The sequence below is a fragment of the Nomascus leucogenys genome, chromosome 19 (genome assembly GCF_006542625.1).
Source record: "Nomascus leucogenys isolate Asia chromosome 19, Asia_NLE_v1, whole genome shotgun sequence".
NCBI classification, from domain to species: Eukaryota; Metazoa; Chordata; class Mammalia; order Primates; family Hylobatidae; genus Nomascus; species Nomascus leucogenys.
Genome location: NC_044399.1, coordinates 69,068,798 through 69,083,416, shown reverse-complemented (window position 1 = coordinate 69,083,416; position 14,619 = coordinate 69,068,798). Strand labels below are relative to the sequence as shown.

At 47.9% G+C, this 14,619-nt stretch overlaps 1 protein-coding gene across 1 annotated transcript; it reads right to left on the bottom strand.

Annotated features, from left to right (window-relative positions):
- Positions 1 to 1,750: 1,750 nt before the first annotated feature.
- On the bottom strand, positions 1,751 to 12,738 carry SPDYE4 (speedy/RINGO cell cycle regulator family member E4). The gene is made up of 7 exons (XM_003274663.2): positions 12,453 to 12,738; positions 11,438 to 11,668; positions 10,563 to 10,621; positions 9,703 to 9,788; positions 7,513 to 7,681; positions 7,286 to 7,389; positions 1,751 to 2,083 (listed from the first exon to the last, which is right to left on the bottom strand). Exons 1-6 carry the CDS (start codon positions 12,559 to 12,561, stop codon positions 7,330 to 7,332), a joined length of 714 nt encoding a protein of 237 aa, XP_003274711.1. The 5' UTR covers positions 12,562 to 12,738; the 3' UTR covers positions 1,751 to 2,083; positions 7,286 to 7,329.
- Between the last annotated feature and the right edge of the window lie 1,881 nt (positions 12,739 to 14,619).

Below are 14,619 nucleotides of genomic sequence, written 5' to 3'. Positions count from 1 at the left end.
GCCTGCCACGCCGCCCGTTCCACTCCTCTCTGTCTGGGAGGGGGAGAGGGGTGGGGTGCGTGGGCTGCGGTGGGCTAGGGGTCTGGGGCGGGGGCGTGTCCCGAGCGCTGCCAGCCCGCTCCGCCGCATTGCCGGTCGTCTGGCGCCTCCTGCTGGCCGTCCGCCGCACCCTCCATCCCGACCCACCCCAGTCCTGCTCCGCTCCTACGCTCCGCCGGAGCCTCCCCTCCAGAGCGGACCATCACACACACCTGTCGCTTCTAGCCAGCCCAGTGGGCTCAGCGAGAAAGCAAGACAGCCCCCACCCCACGCAGAACACACCCACACAGTGCCCACCCCACCCCTAAACAAGAAGTGGTTCTCCACCGGAATCCCGGAGGAACAGGCCCAGCAGGGCGACAATAAGACCGCCAAGAACGATGCAAGCTCCTCGGAGGGGCATGCTTCCTTGTTTATCCAGAGAGGCTGGCACAATCAATCTGGGGTTCCCCTCCCTTTCTTTGAGGTCGTAACTCAGCCTGGGAGCTGTGCAACGCCAGCCCTTGAGGGGGAAGCCATCTGTTTCTGGAATCACCCCTCCCCGCCACGTATATGATACATATCCTTGATTGTCCGTGAAATCAGGTGGTCCAGGGCCAGGTTGGTCCATAGTGGTAGCTGTAAGACATCCTCTGCTCCTGCCCAGGGATCTCCTCGTATCTGGAAGCTCTTTCTGCTGCTTGGTTTGGTGCCTATCATGGGAGTTTTCGTAAACCTCGCACACCGCCATCCCTCTCTGGAGTCTCACTGCCCTCCCAGGGACCCTGAACAAGACGCAGGGCTGTCTCGGATTTACAGAGGTCTGTCCTATCCCCATCTTTTCCCTTCCCTTCCCTTCCCTTCCCTTCCCTTCCCTCCCCTCCCCTCCCCTCCCCTTCCCCTTCCCTTCCCCTTCCCTTCCGCTCCCCTCCCCTCTCCTCCCCTCCCCTGCCCTCCCCTCCCCTGCTCTGCCCTGCCCTCCCCCTCTCCTCCCCCTCCCCTCCCCCTCCCCTCCCCCTCCCCTTTCCCCTCCCCGCCTCCTCTCCCTCCCCCTCTCGCATTCCCACCCCCCTCTCCTCCCCTTCCCCCTCCTGAGGATATATAAGAACTGAACAGAGACTTACAAAATGTCTAAATGATGGTTCAATATGGTAAAGCTGTAAATTCCATCCAAATGAATTTAGGAATTTAATGCGATTGCAATAAAAATTTCAGAGAGTTTTTTTCCCCACAGATGTTGACAAAACAATGTAAAAGTTCATCTAGAGAACTGAGTACTTAAGGAACTATCAAAAAAGAATGAGAGGGAATGTCCACTGCCAGACACCAAAATGTGTTCTAAGGTGAAAGTGTTAAAACAGCATGTTGCTAGTGTCACTCCAGGCAAAAAACCTCAAGTGCTCTAAGGGCTTGGGCAAGTACCTTGCTCTAAGCTAGCTCTGACTTTGTGAGCTGCCTAAAGGCATGAAAATTCACAATTTTCAAACACACTTCTGACCAAAACCAAAACAAGATAAAAAACACATCTGGAGCCCTGAAATGGGGTACAAGGCCCCAGTTTATGATCCTTGATACAATAAACAGAATAGAAAATGCAGAAAGAGTCCCAAGTTTCTATAGGAATGCATTATATGCTATCATGGCATATCCCAGTGGGGAAAGTATAGATTATACCACAAATGGTGCTGGGATAACTAGCTAATTATTTGGAAAGAAGAAACACATATACAAATCAAATTCCAGATGGGTTTATTTAAATGGGAAATTAAATGTTCAATGTGAAAATTCATTATGTAGCAGAATATTCAATGGAAATGATACTTTTCTGGTTTTTTTGCCGATGGTGAGAGAGCTGCCAGAACAGAGCCGTGATCTCGCAAGTCATATGTGAGTCTCTGAAGACTTTACAAGTCTAATTTACAAGTTTAAATTCCAACCCAAAGCGTAGAGAGTCATTTTCCTGCATCCTCACTGCTGTGAACTGAATCTGTGCCCCCCTCAAAATTCATGTGTTGAAACCCTGTCTTAGTCCATTTTCATGCTGCTGATAAAGACATATTCAAGTCTGGGAAGAAAAAGAGGTTTAATTGGACTTACAGTTCCACATGGCTGGGAGGCCTGAGTCATGGCAGGAGGAGACAGGCACTTCTTAACATGGCAGCGGCAGGAGAAAATGAAAGGGAAGCAAAAGCGGAAACCCCTGATAAACCCATCAGATCTCCTGAGACTTATTCACTATCAGGAGAATAGCACAGGAAAGACCGGCCCCTACAATTCAGTTACCTCTGCCTGGGTCCCTCTCATGACATGTGGGAATTCTGTGAGATACAATTCAAGTTGAGATTTGAATGGGGACACAGACAAACCATATCAAACCCTAATCTCCAATATAATTGTACCTGGATATAGAGCCTTTGGGATGTATTAGTTCCTAAGGGTGGTACCCTCATGATAACTTTAGTGCCCTTTTAACAAAAGAGACAGCTTGCTTTCTCTCTCTTTGCTCTCTGCCATGTGAGGGAGCAACAGGAAGACAGCCATCTGCAAACCAGCAAGCTGACCTTCAGCAGATGCTGCTTCTCCTGGCACCTTGATCTTGGACTTCCTAGCCTCCAGAACTATGAGAAAGAAATGTTTAAGATTTCCAGTCTGCAAACCAGCAAATGGGCACTCACCAGACACTGCCTGTCCTGGCATCTTGATCTTGCACTTCCCAGCCTCCAGAAATGTGAGAAAGAAATGTTTTAAGTTTCCCAGTCTATGAGAATTTGCTAGAAGAGCCCAAACTGACTAAGACACTCACTAACATGGTATGTTACCAATCTCTTCTATTTTGCCAGTCTGTTAGGTGAAATTACTCATCTGCATACAGCCATTTCTTCTTCTGTGAGTCTCCTGTTCATGTTTCATGTGCATTTTAAACATTAAGTTGCTTTGCATTTTTATTGATTTATAGAAGGTCTTTATGTATTCTGGAAAGTAATCCTGTATTTTTGATGCTCACTTCTACTCATCCTAATACTTTTGAGTGGATTGGTTGGACCCTCATTGGATGCAGCAAGAGACAGAAAGGCAACTCAGGCAGCAATCCATGGCAGGCTGACCAATAGCCAGTCACACAGGCAGATTCACCATGTCAGCAGAAGAATTAGCTTTCCCTCCTTCTAAGCTTGGGATTCTCTAACGGCAGAGATGGCACTAAACAGGAGATTTGGGCAATATTTGGTCTGTTTACCCTGTGACTACATCATTGGGAGATAGATACAACAGACCTGCAGTCCCCAAGAATATTTTGAATTTTTTTTTTTTGAGAGAGGGTCTTGCTGTGTTGCCCAGGCTGGAGTGCAGTGGTATGATCATGGCTCATGCAGCCTTGACCTCCCAGGCCCAAGCAATCCTCCCACCTCAGCCTCCTGGGTAGCTGGGACTACAGGTGTGCACCACCACACCTGGCTAAGTTTTGTATTTTTTTTTTTTTTTTGAGACGGAGTCTCGCTCTGTCACACCTAGGCTGGAGTGCAGTGGCGTGATCTAGGCTCACTGCCACCTCCACCTCCCAGGTTCAAGTGATTCTCCTGCCTCAGCCTCCCGAGTAGCTGGAACTACAGGCACATGCCAGTATGCCCGGCTAATTTTTTTGTATTTTTTTTTAGTAGAGATGGGGTTTCACCATGTTAGCCAGGATGGTTTCGATCTCCTGACCTCATGATCTGCCCGCCTCGGCCTCCCAAAGTGCTGGGATTACAGGCGTGAGCCACCGCACCAGGCCCAGTTTTGTATTTTTATAGAGGTATGTTTCGCCATGTTGCCCAGGCTGGTCTTGAACTCCTGGGCTCAAACCATCTGCCCACCTGGGCCTCCCAGAGTGCTGAAATGACAGGCATGAGCAACTGCATGCGGCCATCCCAAGAATGTTTTGAGTGCTCAGGCTCAGTGCAGACCCTTGTTAACTCCCTAAGTTCATCCCATTATAAGTTCACCCATGGACGTTGCACAAACACTTCTCAAATTCCTCCCAGATCTTACTTGCCTCATTTGCATGTGGTTTATGGTATTGGAGACACGAGGGTCCTAGAATGAAGGTAATCTGTAACAATAGCTTCACGGTTCCATATGCTGGAATAGTAACTGCGTTCTAGGCTCAGCCACGCTTGTGGTTACGCAAACATCAACACTTTGCAACCTCCTCCACCTTATCTTGTGTGTCTGTCAAGCATCTCCTCAGAGTTCATCGACTTCAGTGATTTGATTTCTACTAACTAACCCAAGATACTTCCCTCCTCTCATAAATAGTTTTACTGTATGGGCCGAATACAATGCAGTGCCTCATGCCTGTAATCCCAACACTTTGGGTGGCCGAGGGGGATGGATCACCTGAAGTCAGGAGTTCGAGACCAGCCTGGCCAACATGGTGAAATGGTGCCTCTCCTAAAAATACAGAAATTAGCTGGGCATAGTGGCAAGTGCCTGTAATCCAAGCTTCTCAGGAGGCTGAGACAAGAGAATTGCTTGAACCTGGGAGGCGGAGGTTGCAGTGAGCCGAGATTGAGCCACTGCATTTCAGCCTAGGGAATGGGACAAGATCCTTGTCTTAAATAAATCAATCAATAAATAAAATAAAGGGCCGGGGGCGTTGGCTCACGCCTGTAATCCCAGCACTTTGGGAGGCCGAGGCGGACGGATCACGAGGTCAGGAGATTGAGACCATCCTGACTAACACAGTGAAACCCCGTTTCTACAAAAAACACAAAAAATTAGCTGAACGTGGTGGCCTGTGCCTGTAGTCCCAGCTACTTGGGAGGCTGAGGCAGGAGAACGGCGTGAACACAGGAGGTGGAGCTTGCAGTGAGCTGAGATTGCGCCACTGCACTCCAGCCTGGGCGACAGAGTGAGACTCCATCTCAAAAAAAAAAAAAAAAGATTCAGCATTATTTTCCAGGGTTAATAAATTTGTTCAAATAACTAAAACCCCATTAAACAAAAAATGTCACTGGACAACAAATAAGCAATCCAGACCAATATGGTCACAGTCGTTGCGAAGATGAGAAAACTCCATCTTTACTGCATTTTCCCAGGCAGCGCACTGCACTGTCCTCTTTCCAACACACAGCTTCTGTCCTCCTTTCAAACACACGCCCTCTTTAAAGTAACATGCAAACCTTTCAATACAAGCTAACAAATTATGTCTGAATTCTCACAATTCAATAACAAACACTCAACATCAAATAAAAATTTATTTTTACAAGAATTTCGGGGAAATGCCACGTAGCTATAAATATAATAGATATGTTATGTAACTACTCTAGGTAATAACAGTGCTCCCTTCAGCACCACATGTAATAACAGATAAAAAAGATTTAAAAATAAACATTTAGGATAAAAAGAATCCTCTCTTAAAAACGAAAACAGAATTATATTTATGTGTATATAACAGGTGTAACACCCATCACACAACTTGATAAGAACAGTGTCTTTTAAAAAATACTTGTATTTCTAAACTAGTTAAATAAAGGTAGTAATAATGCCATGCCCATCATTTTCAAAATAAACAAATAAAATGTATAGTATATATTGCACATGTTAGTATATATGGAAGGCATGTTAAAAATCACAACTGAATTCTCACAATTCAGTAACAAACACTAAACAGAAAATAAACATTTCTATTTACAAGAATGTAGGGGAACTACCACCTACCTATAAATATAATGCATATATTAGGCCAGTATCATAGATAACAAGAGTGCTCCCTTCAGGAGCACATGTAATAATAGATAAAACGATTTAAAGAGAAAACATTTACGATAAAAATAATCCTCTCTTAAAAACGAAAACTAAATTATATTTATGTGCATATAACACCCATCAGAGAACTGTATAGGAACAGCATGTTTTCAAAACTACAAAAACTCCAAACTATTTCAAATCAACCTAGTAATAATTCTATGGCCAACATTTTAAAAATAAACCAATAAAATGTACAGTAGCTATTAAACTATCTCTTAAAATCCTATGGCAGTAATTTCATATTTTACAAAGAATTCTGTGACAATCTGAGCGCCCGCGCTGTGCCTTCAAATGCTCTGGACTGTGGCAACCAAGTCCATAGGAAACAGGAACTCCAGCTTCCAGCCCAGGGGAGGCTGGGATTCAGCAACGTGAGAAGGGAGGTTTTGCCGCAGGAAGGGGTGGAATCAGAAACACCCCTGCTTTCTCACTTTCCCTCCACTGACTCCTAAAAGTACCTCCATGGCTCCTAGGAGGGAAACCTGGTCACTCTATTTTGCCCCTTCTAGAAGAGTCCAGCTTCTTCTAGATGATCTGCATAGGAGGCTCCTCTCTTCCTTCCTGGTGTCTGGCATTAGCGTCACGATAAACTTCCTGCTGAAAATTCCCATCTCCCCTGGGCCCAGTGTTCTGTAAGTGAGAGAGAGGATGTCACACTTCAAGGAGGGAGATCTCTAGACAGGAAGGTTATTCCCATCCCACGTCAATCCTAACTAGAGTTCAGAGCAATGTATAAATCCGATTTTATCTCTAACCCTTTATTGTAAACCCTGATTCTGAACCATCATTTTTGATTCTGGTACTCACACTTTGGTGAGCTGGACTCCAAAAATCACTTAATACACCCAAGGTCAGCCCCAGTGATCTGCTTCATAGCAAGGACTTTGGGTGGGTCCACCCAGGGAGTGAGCACCCTTGGAGGACGTGGCTTTGGACTTCATCACACTTGGGGCCTTTTATGTTGCTTAAGATCTAAACTTTTAACCACGCTACAAACATGTCTAACACGACAACCTCAGGAACCAGCAGACCAGATTCCTAATCCTGAACTTTAATCTGTCATGTTTAAGTCTAAGGCTTGGTCCTAAATGTGGTTAGCTGCACAAGATGTCAACCAAATCTTCACTGAATCCTTTCCCCAAATCAATAACTCAAGTGTGTCAACCATGAGCCTCCCTGGACCTAGGTAGTATTCTCATTTTTGAGAAAGTGTCACTCTGACGTCCCGGCTGGAGTGCAGTAGCAGAATCACAGCTCACTGCAGCCCCGACCCCCGGGGCTCTGGTGTTCCTCTCGCCTCAGGCTCCTGAGTAGTGGGGACTAGAGGCCTCACCAGGACGCCCGGCTAATTTTTGTATTTTTTGTGGAGATGGGGTGTCGCCATGTTGACCAGGCTTGAAGCCAGATCAAGCAGTTAGGTTCCTCGGATTTTCTTATAGATGAGAATATTCTGCCTTTACCCCGGAGGATACACACGTACCTTCCCTCAGGCCGATGACCTCAGGCCTCCACGTCCCCGGAGCTCTAGGAAATGAGGGTGCGATCTCGGGACCACACCCAGTGCTCTGGGTCATAAGCCTGGATCTGGAAAAACACACACCACTTGAGAAGCCAGGGATTCCCCAGGAAGACCCCTCCCTGCCCTCCTCCAGCCTCCAATCCACCCCATCTCTCCCCACCACCACCTCCTCATATGGCCCCACCTACCTCCTCCATCTCCTCTGGGGAAACCCACGTCCTCCAGCGCATGGAACAGAGGAGCTGGTATCGAAGCTTATGGAACAAGGGTCGCTGGGAGTAGTTCTTCCCATAGAGGAAGGAGAAGATGTCTTGTTTGGGGGCCTGGTTGTCCTCCTCCATGTCACTGGCCAGGTAGCTGGGGAGAGAGATCAGGTTGCTGCTCAGGGGCACCACAAAGAGGGACCCCTGCCTGAGGGCAGCTTCCCAGAGAGAAGTGCAGGGGACCATCCTCAGCTCAGCACCAACACCCATCCTGCAGAGAGCCCTGCCTTCCTCAGGAGGCCTCGCTGGACAGAGACCTCCTAAGGGCGCCTCTCACACCTTCAGGAAGGAGATGATCCAAGTGGTGGCTGGGAGTGGTGGCTGTTGCCTGGAATCCCAGCACTTTGGGAGTCCAGGCAGGAGGATCACTGGAGGCCAGGAGTTAGAGACCAGTCTGGGTAATATGGTAAGATCCCCTCTGAATTTAAAAACAACCCAAGTCTTGTCCTAAGATGTGTCCTGCTATCCTTATACAAGACAGATGACGTCACCTCATCCTAGTCCCCATCCCTGTTCCTCCCAAACCCCCCTTCCTTGTCATGTATGCACACACCTGTCTTCCCCCTCCATCATAAGTGCCTCCAAGGACAGGAACTGACTGGTATGTTTCTGTAAATCATCTCTCACCTACCAAAAGGCCACTAGAGGGCTTTGTTTATCTTGGTGCATTAATTCAACAAGCATTGCTGTGAACTCTCTCTTCCCATCCTTCCTATTCCCTGGCACATATGATGTACTTCATAAGGTTTTGTTGAATAAATGAATACATGAATGAATGAAGGAAGGAAGGAAGGAAAGACTTATCTTATAGGCAAATGCCATATGAATTATTTCATAGAGTCAATATAACACAAGCACTTGCAAAATGAAAAGAATTGCGCTGTTTCAGGAATACTTTGATATTTTGGCTGATTGGGTGGCTCATGTCTATAATACCAGCACTCTGAGAGGCTGAGGTGAGAACCCAGGAGTTCCAGAACAGCCTGGGTGACATAGCAAAACCTCATCTCTACTAAAAATCATAAAAACTCGCTAGATGTGGTGGCATGCACCTGTAGTCCCAGCTACTTAGGAGGCTGAGGTGGGAGGATCACTAGAGCCTGGGAGATGGAGGCTGTGGTGAGCTATGATCTGGCTACAGCACTCCAGCCTGAGGAACAGAGCAAGTCTCTGTCTGGTAAAAACAAAAACAAAAACTTTGATATTTTGACAAGACCCTGCCTTCAACAGGGGTCTAGTCTGATGGGTTTGGGGAAAAGGAGGGCAGATAAATGAATCCAAAATGTCACATTATCCTAGGATGTCACTAAAGTGCTGCGGCCATGCAGAAGCTGGAAGATCAAGGGAGGCATCGCAAAGGCTGTGGGGTTGAACTGACTTGAAGGAATGGGTCATTCCCTTCAGAGCCACATGTGTGCAGGACACCCAGACAGAAAACACAAAATCAAAATGGAGTGGAGGGCATTTGGGAGGAGTGGCGAAAGCAAACAACGAAACATGAAGATGGTGGGCAGGTTTGGTGGTAGAAGGATTGCAGAGAGGGTTGAATTCGCCCTGTGGACCCGGGCCTCCATTTAGAGACAAATCAGCTAAGGAAGTTGTTCAGGTGGGCAGTGAAGGGGTGGGAGCTGTGCTTTGGAAAGCTATTCAGGCAGCACTAGGAAGCCCCCTGGCTTGGGGCGGGACTCGCGGGAAGCCCCAGCAGGGAGTATTTGATGAAGGATCCGTGTTATGCGAGGACGACCTGAATTTCGGCCTCTGTCATGGGAACCTGGAGAAGGATGGAAAATTGCATTTGGTGTTGATATGGGAAGGAGAGAGATGGGAGAACCAGAAATGGCTGTTTGCTTGGGGAGTAGGGTCGTGTCCACGGCTTTCCTTTTCCTTTAGGACGGGTTCATGTTTCCTTTTGTTTGATTCTACTATTTGTCAACTGCATTTGTGTTTGATTTTAGAAAGAACAGACTAAGAATGCCATAGTATAATCTTATCGTTTTTATACACAGAGTCAAGAGGAGAAATAGGGTAAAAAAATAGATGGAAGGTTGGAATCCCACTTCATCCACTGTCCCAGGGTGTTGGATATTGACAGGTGGGAAGAAGCAAACTACTCACAGAGCCAGGAAGAAATGAATGCGTCGGTATTGCCATGAGAAGAGGCCGGCACGGCTAAAATATGCTATGACCATAGCCAGGAGATACTGATGGAGAGAAGGGAATACAGAGAGAGAAAGGTTGGTCACATCCTGGAAGAGGAAGATGGTGGAGATAAGGGAACAGGGGCTGGGGCGCGGTTATCTATCACAGAAGGAACCTCAGTGTTGGGTGACTATGCTCGCTGGGGGCTTGCAGGTGGAGAGTGTTCAAAGTCAGCTGCAAATCCGGGAAGTCGGAGGAAGGGAGGTCTGTGATGCTCCCATGATGATGAGCTCCGATGGGATCATTGGAGGGAGTGTGTCTAGGGCGGCTAATGTCAGAAGGGTCTTAGTGAGCTGGGGCAAAGGACTGTCCCAAAGATCTGAGAGGATAGGGGTAAGGAGTTTCAGGACTGTGGCCCAGGGCCTGGATCCCAAAGGACCCTGAGCAGAGGCAGGGGCCACCCATCCACTATGCAATAGGCCACCAGAGCCCTGAGGGAGATGTTGACAAATTATGAAAAGACCTAGAATAGCTGGGGACCGTGACTCATGCCTGCAGTCCCAGCTATTGGAGAGGCTGAGGCGGGAGGATCACTTGAGCCCAGGAGGCTGAGGCTACAGTGAGCTGTGATGGCACCACTGCATTCCAGCCTGGGCAACAGAACGAGACCCTGTTTCCAAAAAAATAAAAATCAAAACGTGGGCGCCCAAGAGTATGGAATCAGCAGGTGGGAGATGATAGAGGGAGAGAGGAGAGGAACTGTGGGTTTAGACGCTGCACCCTCCCCCAGGACGTGTGTTAAAACAGGAACACGGTTGAGTGGAGAACAAACTTACCTTGTCTGACACCCTCAGATCTTTGTCCCAGGCCAGGAATTTTTGAACAACAGGATCCCCTGTGAAAAGAGAGCCTGTGTCAGGGTGAGAAGCAGAAAAGGGTTGCCGTGGGAGCAACAGAGCAGAGAGGAGAACTGTGCCCCTCTGGGGGAAGTCTCAGGATTGTGACCAAGGGTTAGGTGGATGGGAGAGGAGAGAAGGACTTTCACTGGGCGAGGAGGGAGGCTCCTGCTCTGAGACTCCCCTGAGGAGAGGCTGAAGGAGGCCTTTGGTGTCAGAGTCTACAGGATGAAGAGCTGTGAATAAGCCATGATGTCCTCCCATGAGACACGAAGGGACCACCACAGAAGTCATAATGGAATTCCCATCATTGCTTCCTGAGATAGTCACAGCTGGGTGTGCTCATGGCCTTGTTATCCCCTTCCATGGATGGAGACACTTAGGTTTAGAAAAGTCAGCAAGAGACATAGAGTTTCAGAGGGTACAGCTGAAACCAAGCTTTCTTTTATCTTTTATTTTATTTATTTTATGACAAGGTCTTTCCCTGTCAACCAGGCTGGAGTGCAGTGGTGCAATCATAGCTCATTGCAACTTCAAACTCCTGAGTTCAAGAGATCCTCCCGCCTCAGCCTCCCAAAGCACCGAGATCTCAGGCATGAGCCACTGCACCAGGCCAGAAACCAAGCTTTCTTATTTCAAGTGCAGACCTTTATTAAGACTAGCCTAGTCCTCTATCTCCTAAGCATCCTCCTCCCGCATGGAGCGCTCACCCCCCAAGGAGGGCATATTCTTCTTATTGGGAAAGTGTGACTATTGAAAGGTTCCACTTTTTTAAAAGAACCGGGTTGGAGGTGCTTTTTGGGGTATCCTCCTACCAAGCAGTCTGTTGAAGGCCTCGTGGTGCTCAGGAAGCACGGAGGATGCTCGCTTTCGCTTCAGCTTCATCTTGAGCCCACACAGCGTCTCCACCACCCAGGTGTCCTCGGGCTCAGGGGTGCGCTCCAACTCCAGCTCCTCCTCCGACTCTTCCTCGGATTCATCTGACCATTCCCTCCTCCTTTTCAGGCCAAGGGATTGAGGCCGGGGGCTGGGATCTACCCAAGGGGCTGAGTGAAGAAACCAAGCCATGGTGTCATGTTTCTGCCATTGATCACCTTAGACCCCCGACCCAGAAACCTCAAACTACTCTTCCATCCTCCCCAGACTCGCAGACTGTCGGCTTCTCCAAGCCATGTTTCCACCTTTCTCCTTTGCTGATCTCCATCTGCCTCTCCCTCACCTCCCCATTCTTCCAGCTCTCTGTCCTCAAAACATTTCCTCATCACAGATAAGAACTTTCAATTGGAGAAAAATGGAAACCTTCCCTTGAGTTCTGTCTCTTCTCTCTCTCTCTTTTTTTTTTTTTTTTTTTTTTTTGAGGTGGAGTCTCCCTCTTGTTGCCCAGACTAGAGTGCAGTGGCGGGATCTCGGTTCACTGCAACCTCCGCCTCCTGGGTTCAAATGATTCTCCTGCCTCAGACTCCTGACTAGCTGGGACTACAGGCGTGCGCCACCATGGCCGGATCATTTTTGCATTTTTGGTAGAGGCAGGGTTTCATCGTGTTAACCAGTATAGTCTCGATCTTCTGACCTCGTGATCTGCCCGCCTCGGCCTTCGTCTGTCATCTTTTGAGCGCATCTCCTGACCCCCTTCATTGCTCCTCAGACTTTCTTTCCACGTGGCCATGCTTGGCCGCACTCCCTGCACCCTCCTTCCCAGATCCCTGGCTTTCTGAGTCCCTCCTTTCTTTCCCACACACCCTACTCAGGTGCTCCAGATTCCCAGTAACTGGCCCCCTTCCCTCTCCTCAGCCAATCATCTCCCATCGCTTCTCCCTCCAGTCACCTCACCTGATGGTCCTGGCACTTCGTCATCCACCACCACCTCAGGGGACCACACCGTTGTGCTAGGCTGGGGGCTCTCCTCCTCAAATGGGGGGTGCGCTTGACCACTGGCCATAATCTCTCCCAAACGCTTTGTTTCTGTCCACAGAACCTAGTCCCTGTTCTGTCCAAAGCCTTCTTCCAGACTCCGTTAGGACCCAGAAGAGCGCGTTTCTCTTCTAGAGGCTCAGGAGAAGTTAGGAGTGAAGAGCAGCTCTGAGAAGTTACTGTTGCCCACCTGAGCTCCGAAGCACCCAGGGTCCAATCAGGAAGGTCGGAATCTCTGATGTCATCGGTCTTTCCAACCTGGCAACCAGTTTGAAGAAAAACACATGTAACTGCCAAACTGATCTCTTTTCCTGGAGTTCCGGGGTGAACGGTATCTCCTGGCAATGTCCCAACCTCTGAGCATTGTCCGAAAGCATCCTCAGGGTCTCCGCATTCCTCTTTTCCCTGTCCCAGCAGAGGCTGTGTCCTCTCCACTCTAAACTTGAGGGGTGTTGGGCTCTCCTCCCCGCTGGTCCTTCCCATTTCAGAGTCCAGTCTGGTGGGAGAGGGAGGAAGGGAAGGAAATTTAGGGTATGGGTCACCTAAAGCCTGCCCCTCCAGTTCAGCTAAGGAACTCTGGTCTATATATCAACTATTACAACATATCTATTTTACTTGACCCCCAAATTTTCCTACTATTTATGTATTTTATGAATAAAATATCCTGTGTACAAAAAGACTAAGGGGAAAAATCTCAGCCAGGCCCAGGGGCTCCTGCTCATAATCTCACTCCTTTAGGAGGCCAAGGCAGGAGTGTCACTTGAGGTTAGGAGTTCAAGATTAGTCTGGGCAACATAGCAAAACTCATCTCTACAAAATATAAACGAAGTAATCAGGAATCGTGGCACACACCTGTGGTCCCAGTACTTGGGAGGCCGAGGCAGGAGGATTGCTTCAGCCCAGGTGTTTGAGGCTGCAGTGAGCTATGATTGCACCACTGCACACCAGCGTGGAGGACAGAGTGAGACTCAGTTTCAAAAATATTTTTTTAAGAAAAAGTAAAAATATCAGAGCAGGATAGTATCTCAGATACCATCCAAAAAACCTGTGAGTTCTGGCCCAGCTTCCTAATGGGCTCCTAGGAGTCTCTCACTGATGGGAAAGGCACAACTGAACGAGGACGCAGATCCCGTCGCTGTGGAAGTCCAAATGTCAGGAAGCTCTGCTTACGTTGAGTGGACCTTCACATTCATGATGCTTTCAACCATCAGAACTGGTTGGATCCTTTTACAACAAAACAGAAAATCATCTTTCTCTCCTATTTAATAGGCTTTCAAATATCAGAAGGTCAATATTCTGTTGCCATTAAAATTTCTCTTCTGTACCACGTAAAGTTCTGATTAATCACTCTTCAACCCAGTTTTGCATATTCCTCTGTCTTCTAGGTACCTTCTGTAGACGGGCTACAATAAGACAACCATCTTAAATTATGTCAATACATTGTCCAAAAACGAGCTAAACAGCCCAGGTTTCATCTGATATGCTCAGGGAAAAGCAAAACTATCACTTCTCCCCTTCTCTTTTCCTTCAGTGATGCAGGTTAATACAACAATGGCTGTAGGTATGCACCAAAAATATCATTAGAGTGAAACAGAAGGGCTTTATTGGCTGGGCATGGTGGTTCATGCCTGTCATCCCTACGCTTTGGGAGGCCAAGGCGGGAGAATCACTTGAACCCAGGAGTTGGAGATGAGCCTGGGTAACGTTGTGAGACTCTGTCTCTCCAAAAAAATTTAAAATTAGCCTGGTGTGGTGGTACACACCTGTAGTCCCAGCTAGTTCAGAGGCTGAGTTTGGAGGAAAAGAATTGCTTAGCAAATACCAGCCTTTTAGCCTAAGGATCTCAACTAGGAATATTAAGATACAGATGCCAGGACCCAGCCCCATAGATTCTAATTCCAAAGGACTGAAGTGGGGGCTGATTTAACTTCATCATTGGAGTCCATTCAGATTTGGAACTCTCTGGGTGGGGCAGCGCAATAGAGATCCCAAAGAAAGCAAAATCACTCTCAAATGAAATGAGCAGGAAAGATTTTTTGAGCGAGGTAAATAAGACCTGGTCCTCACATGGGAGGGCTGTCACCAG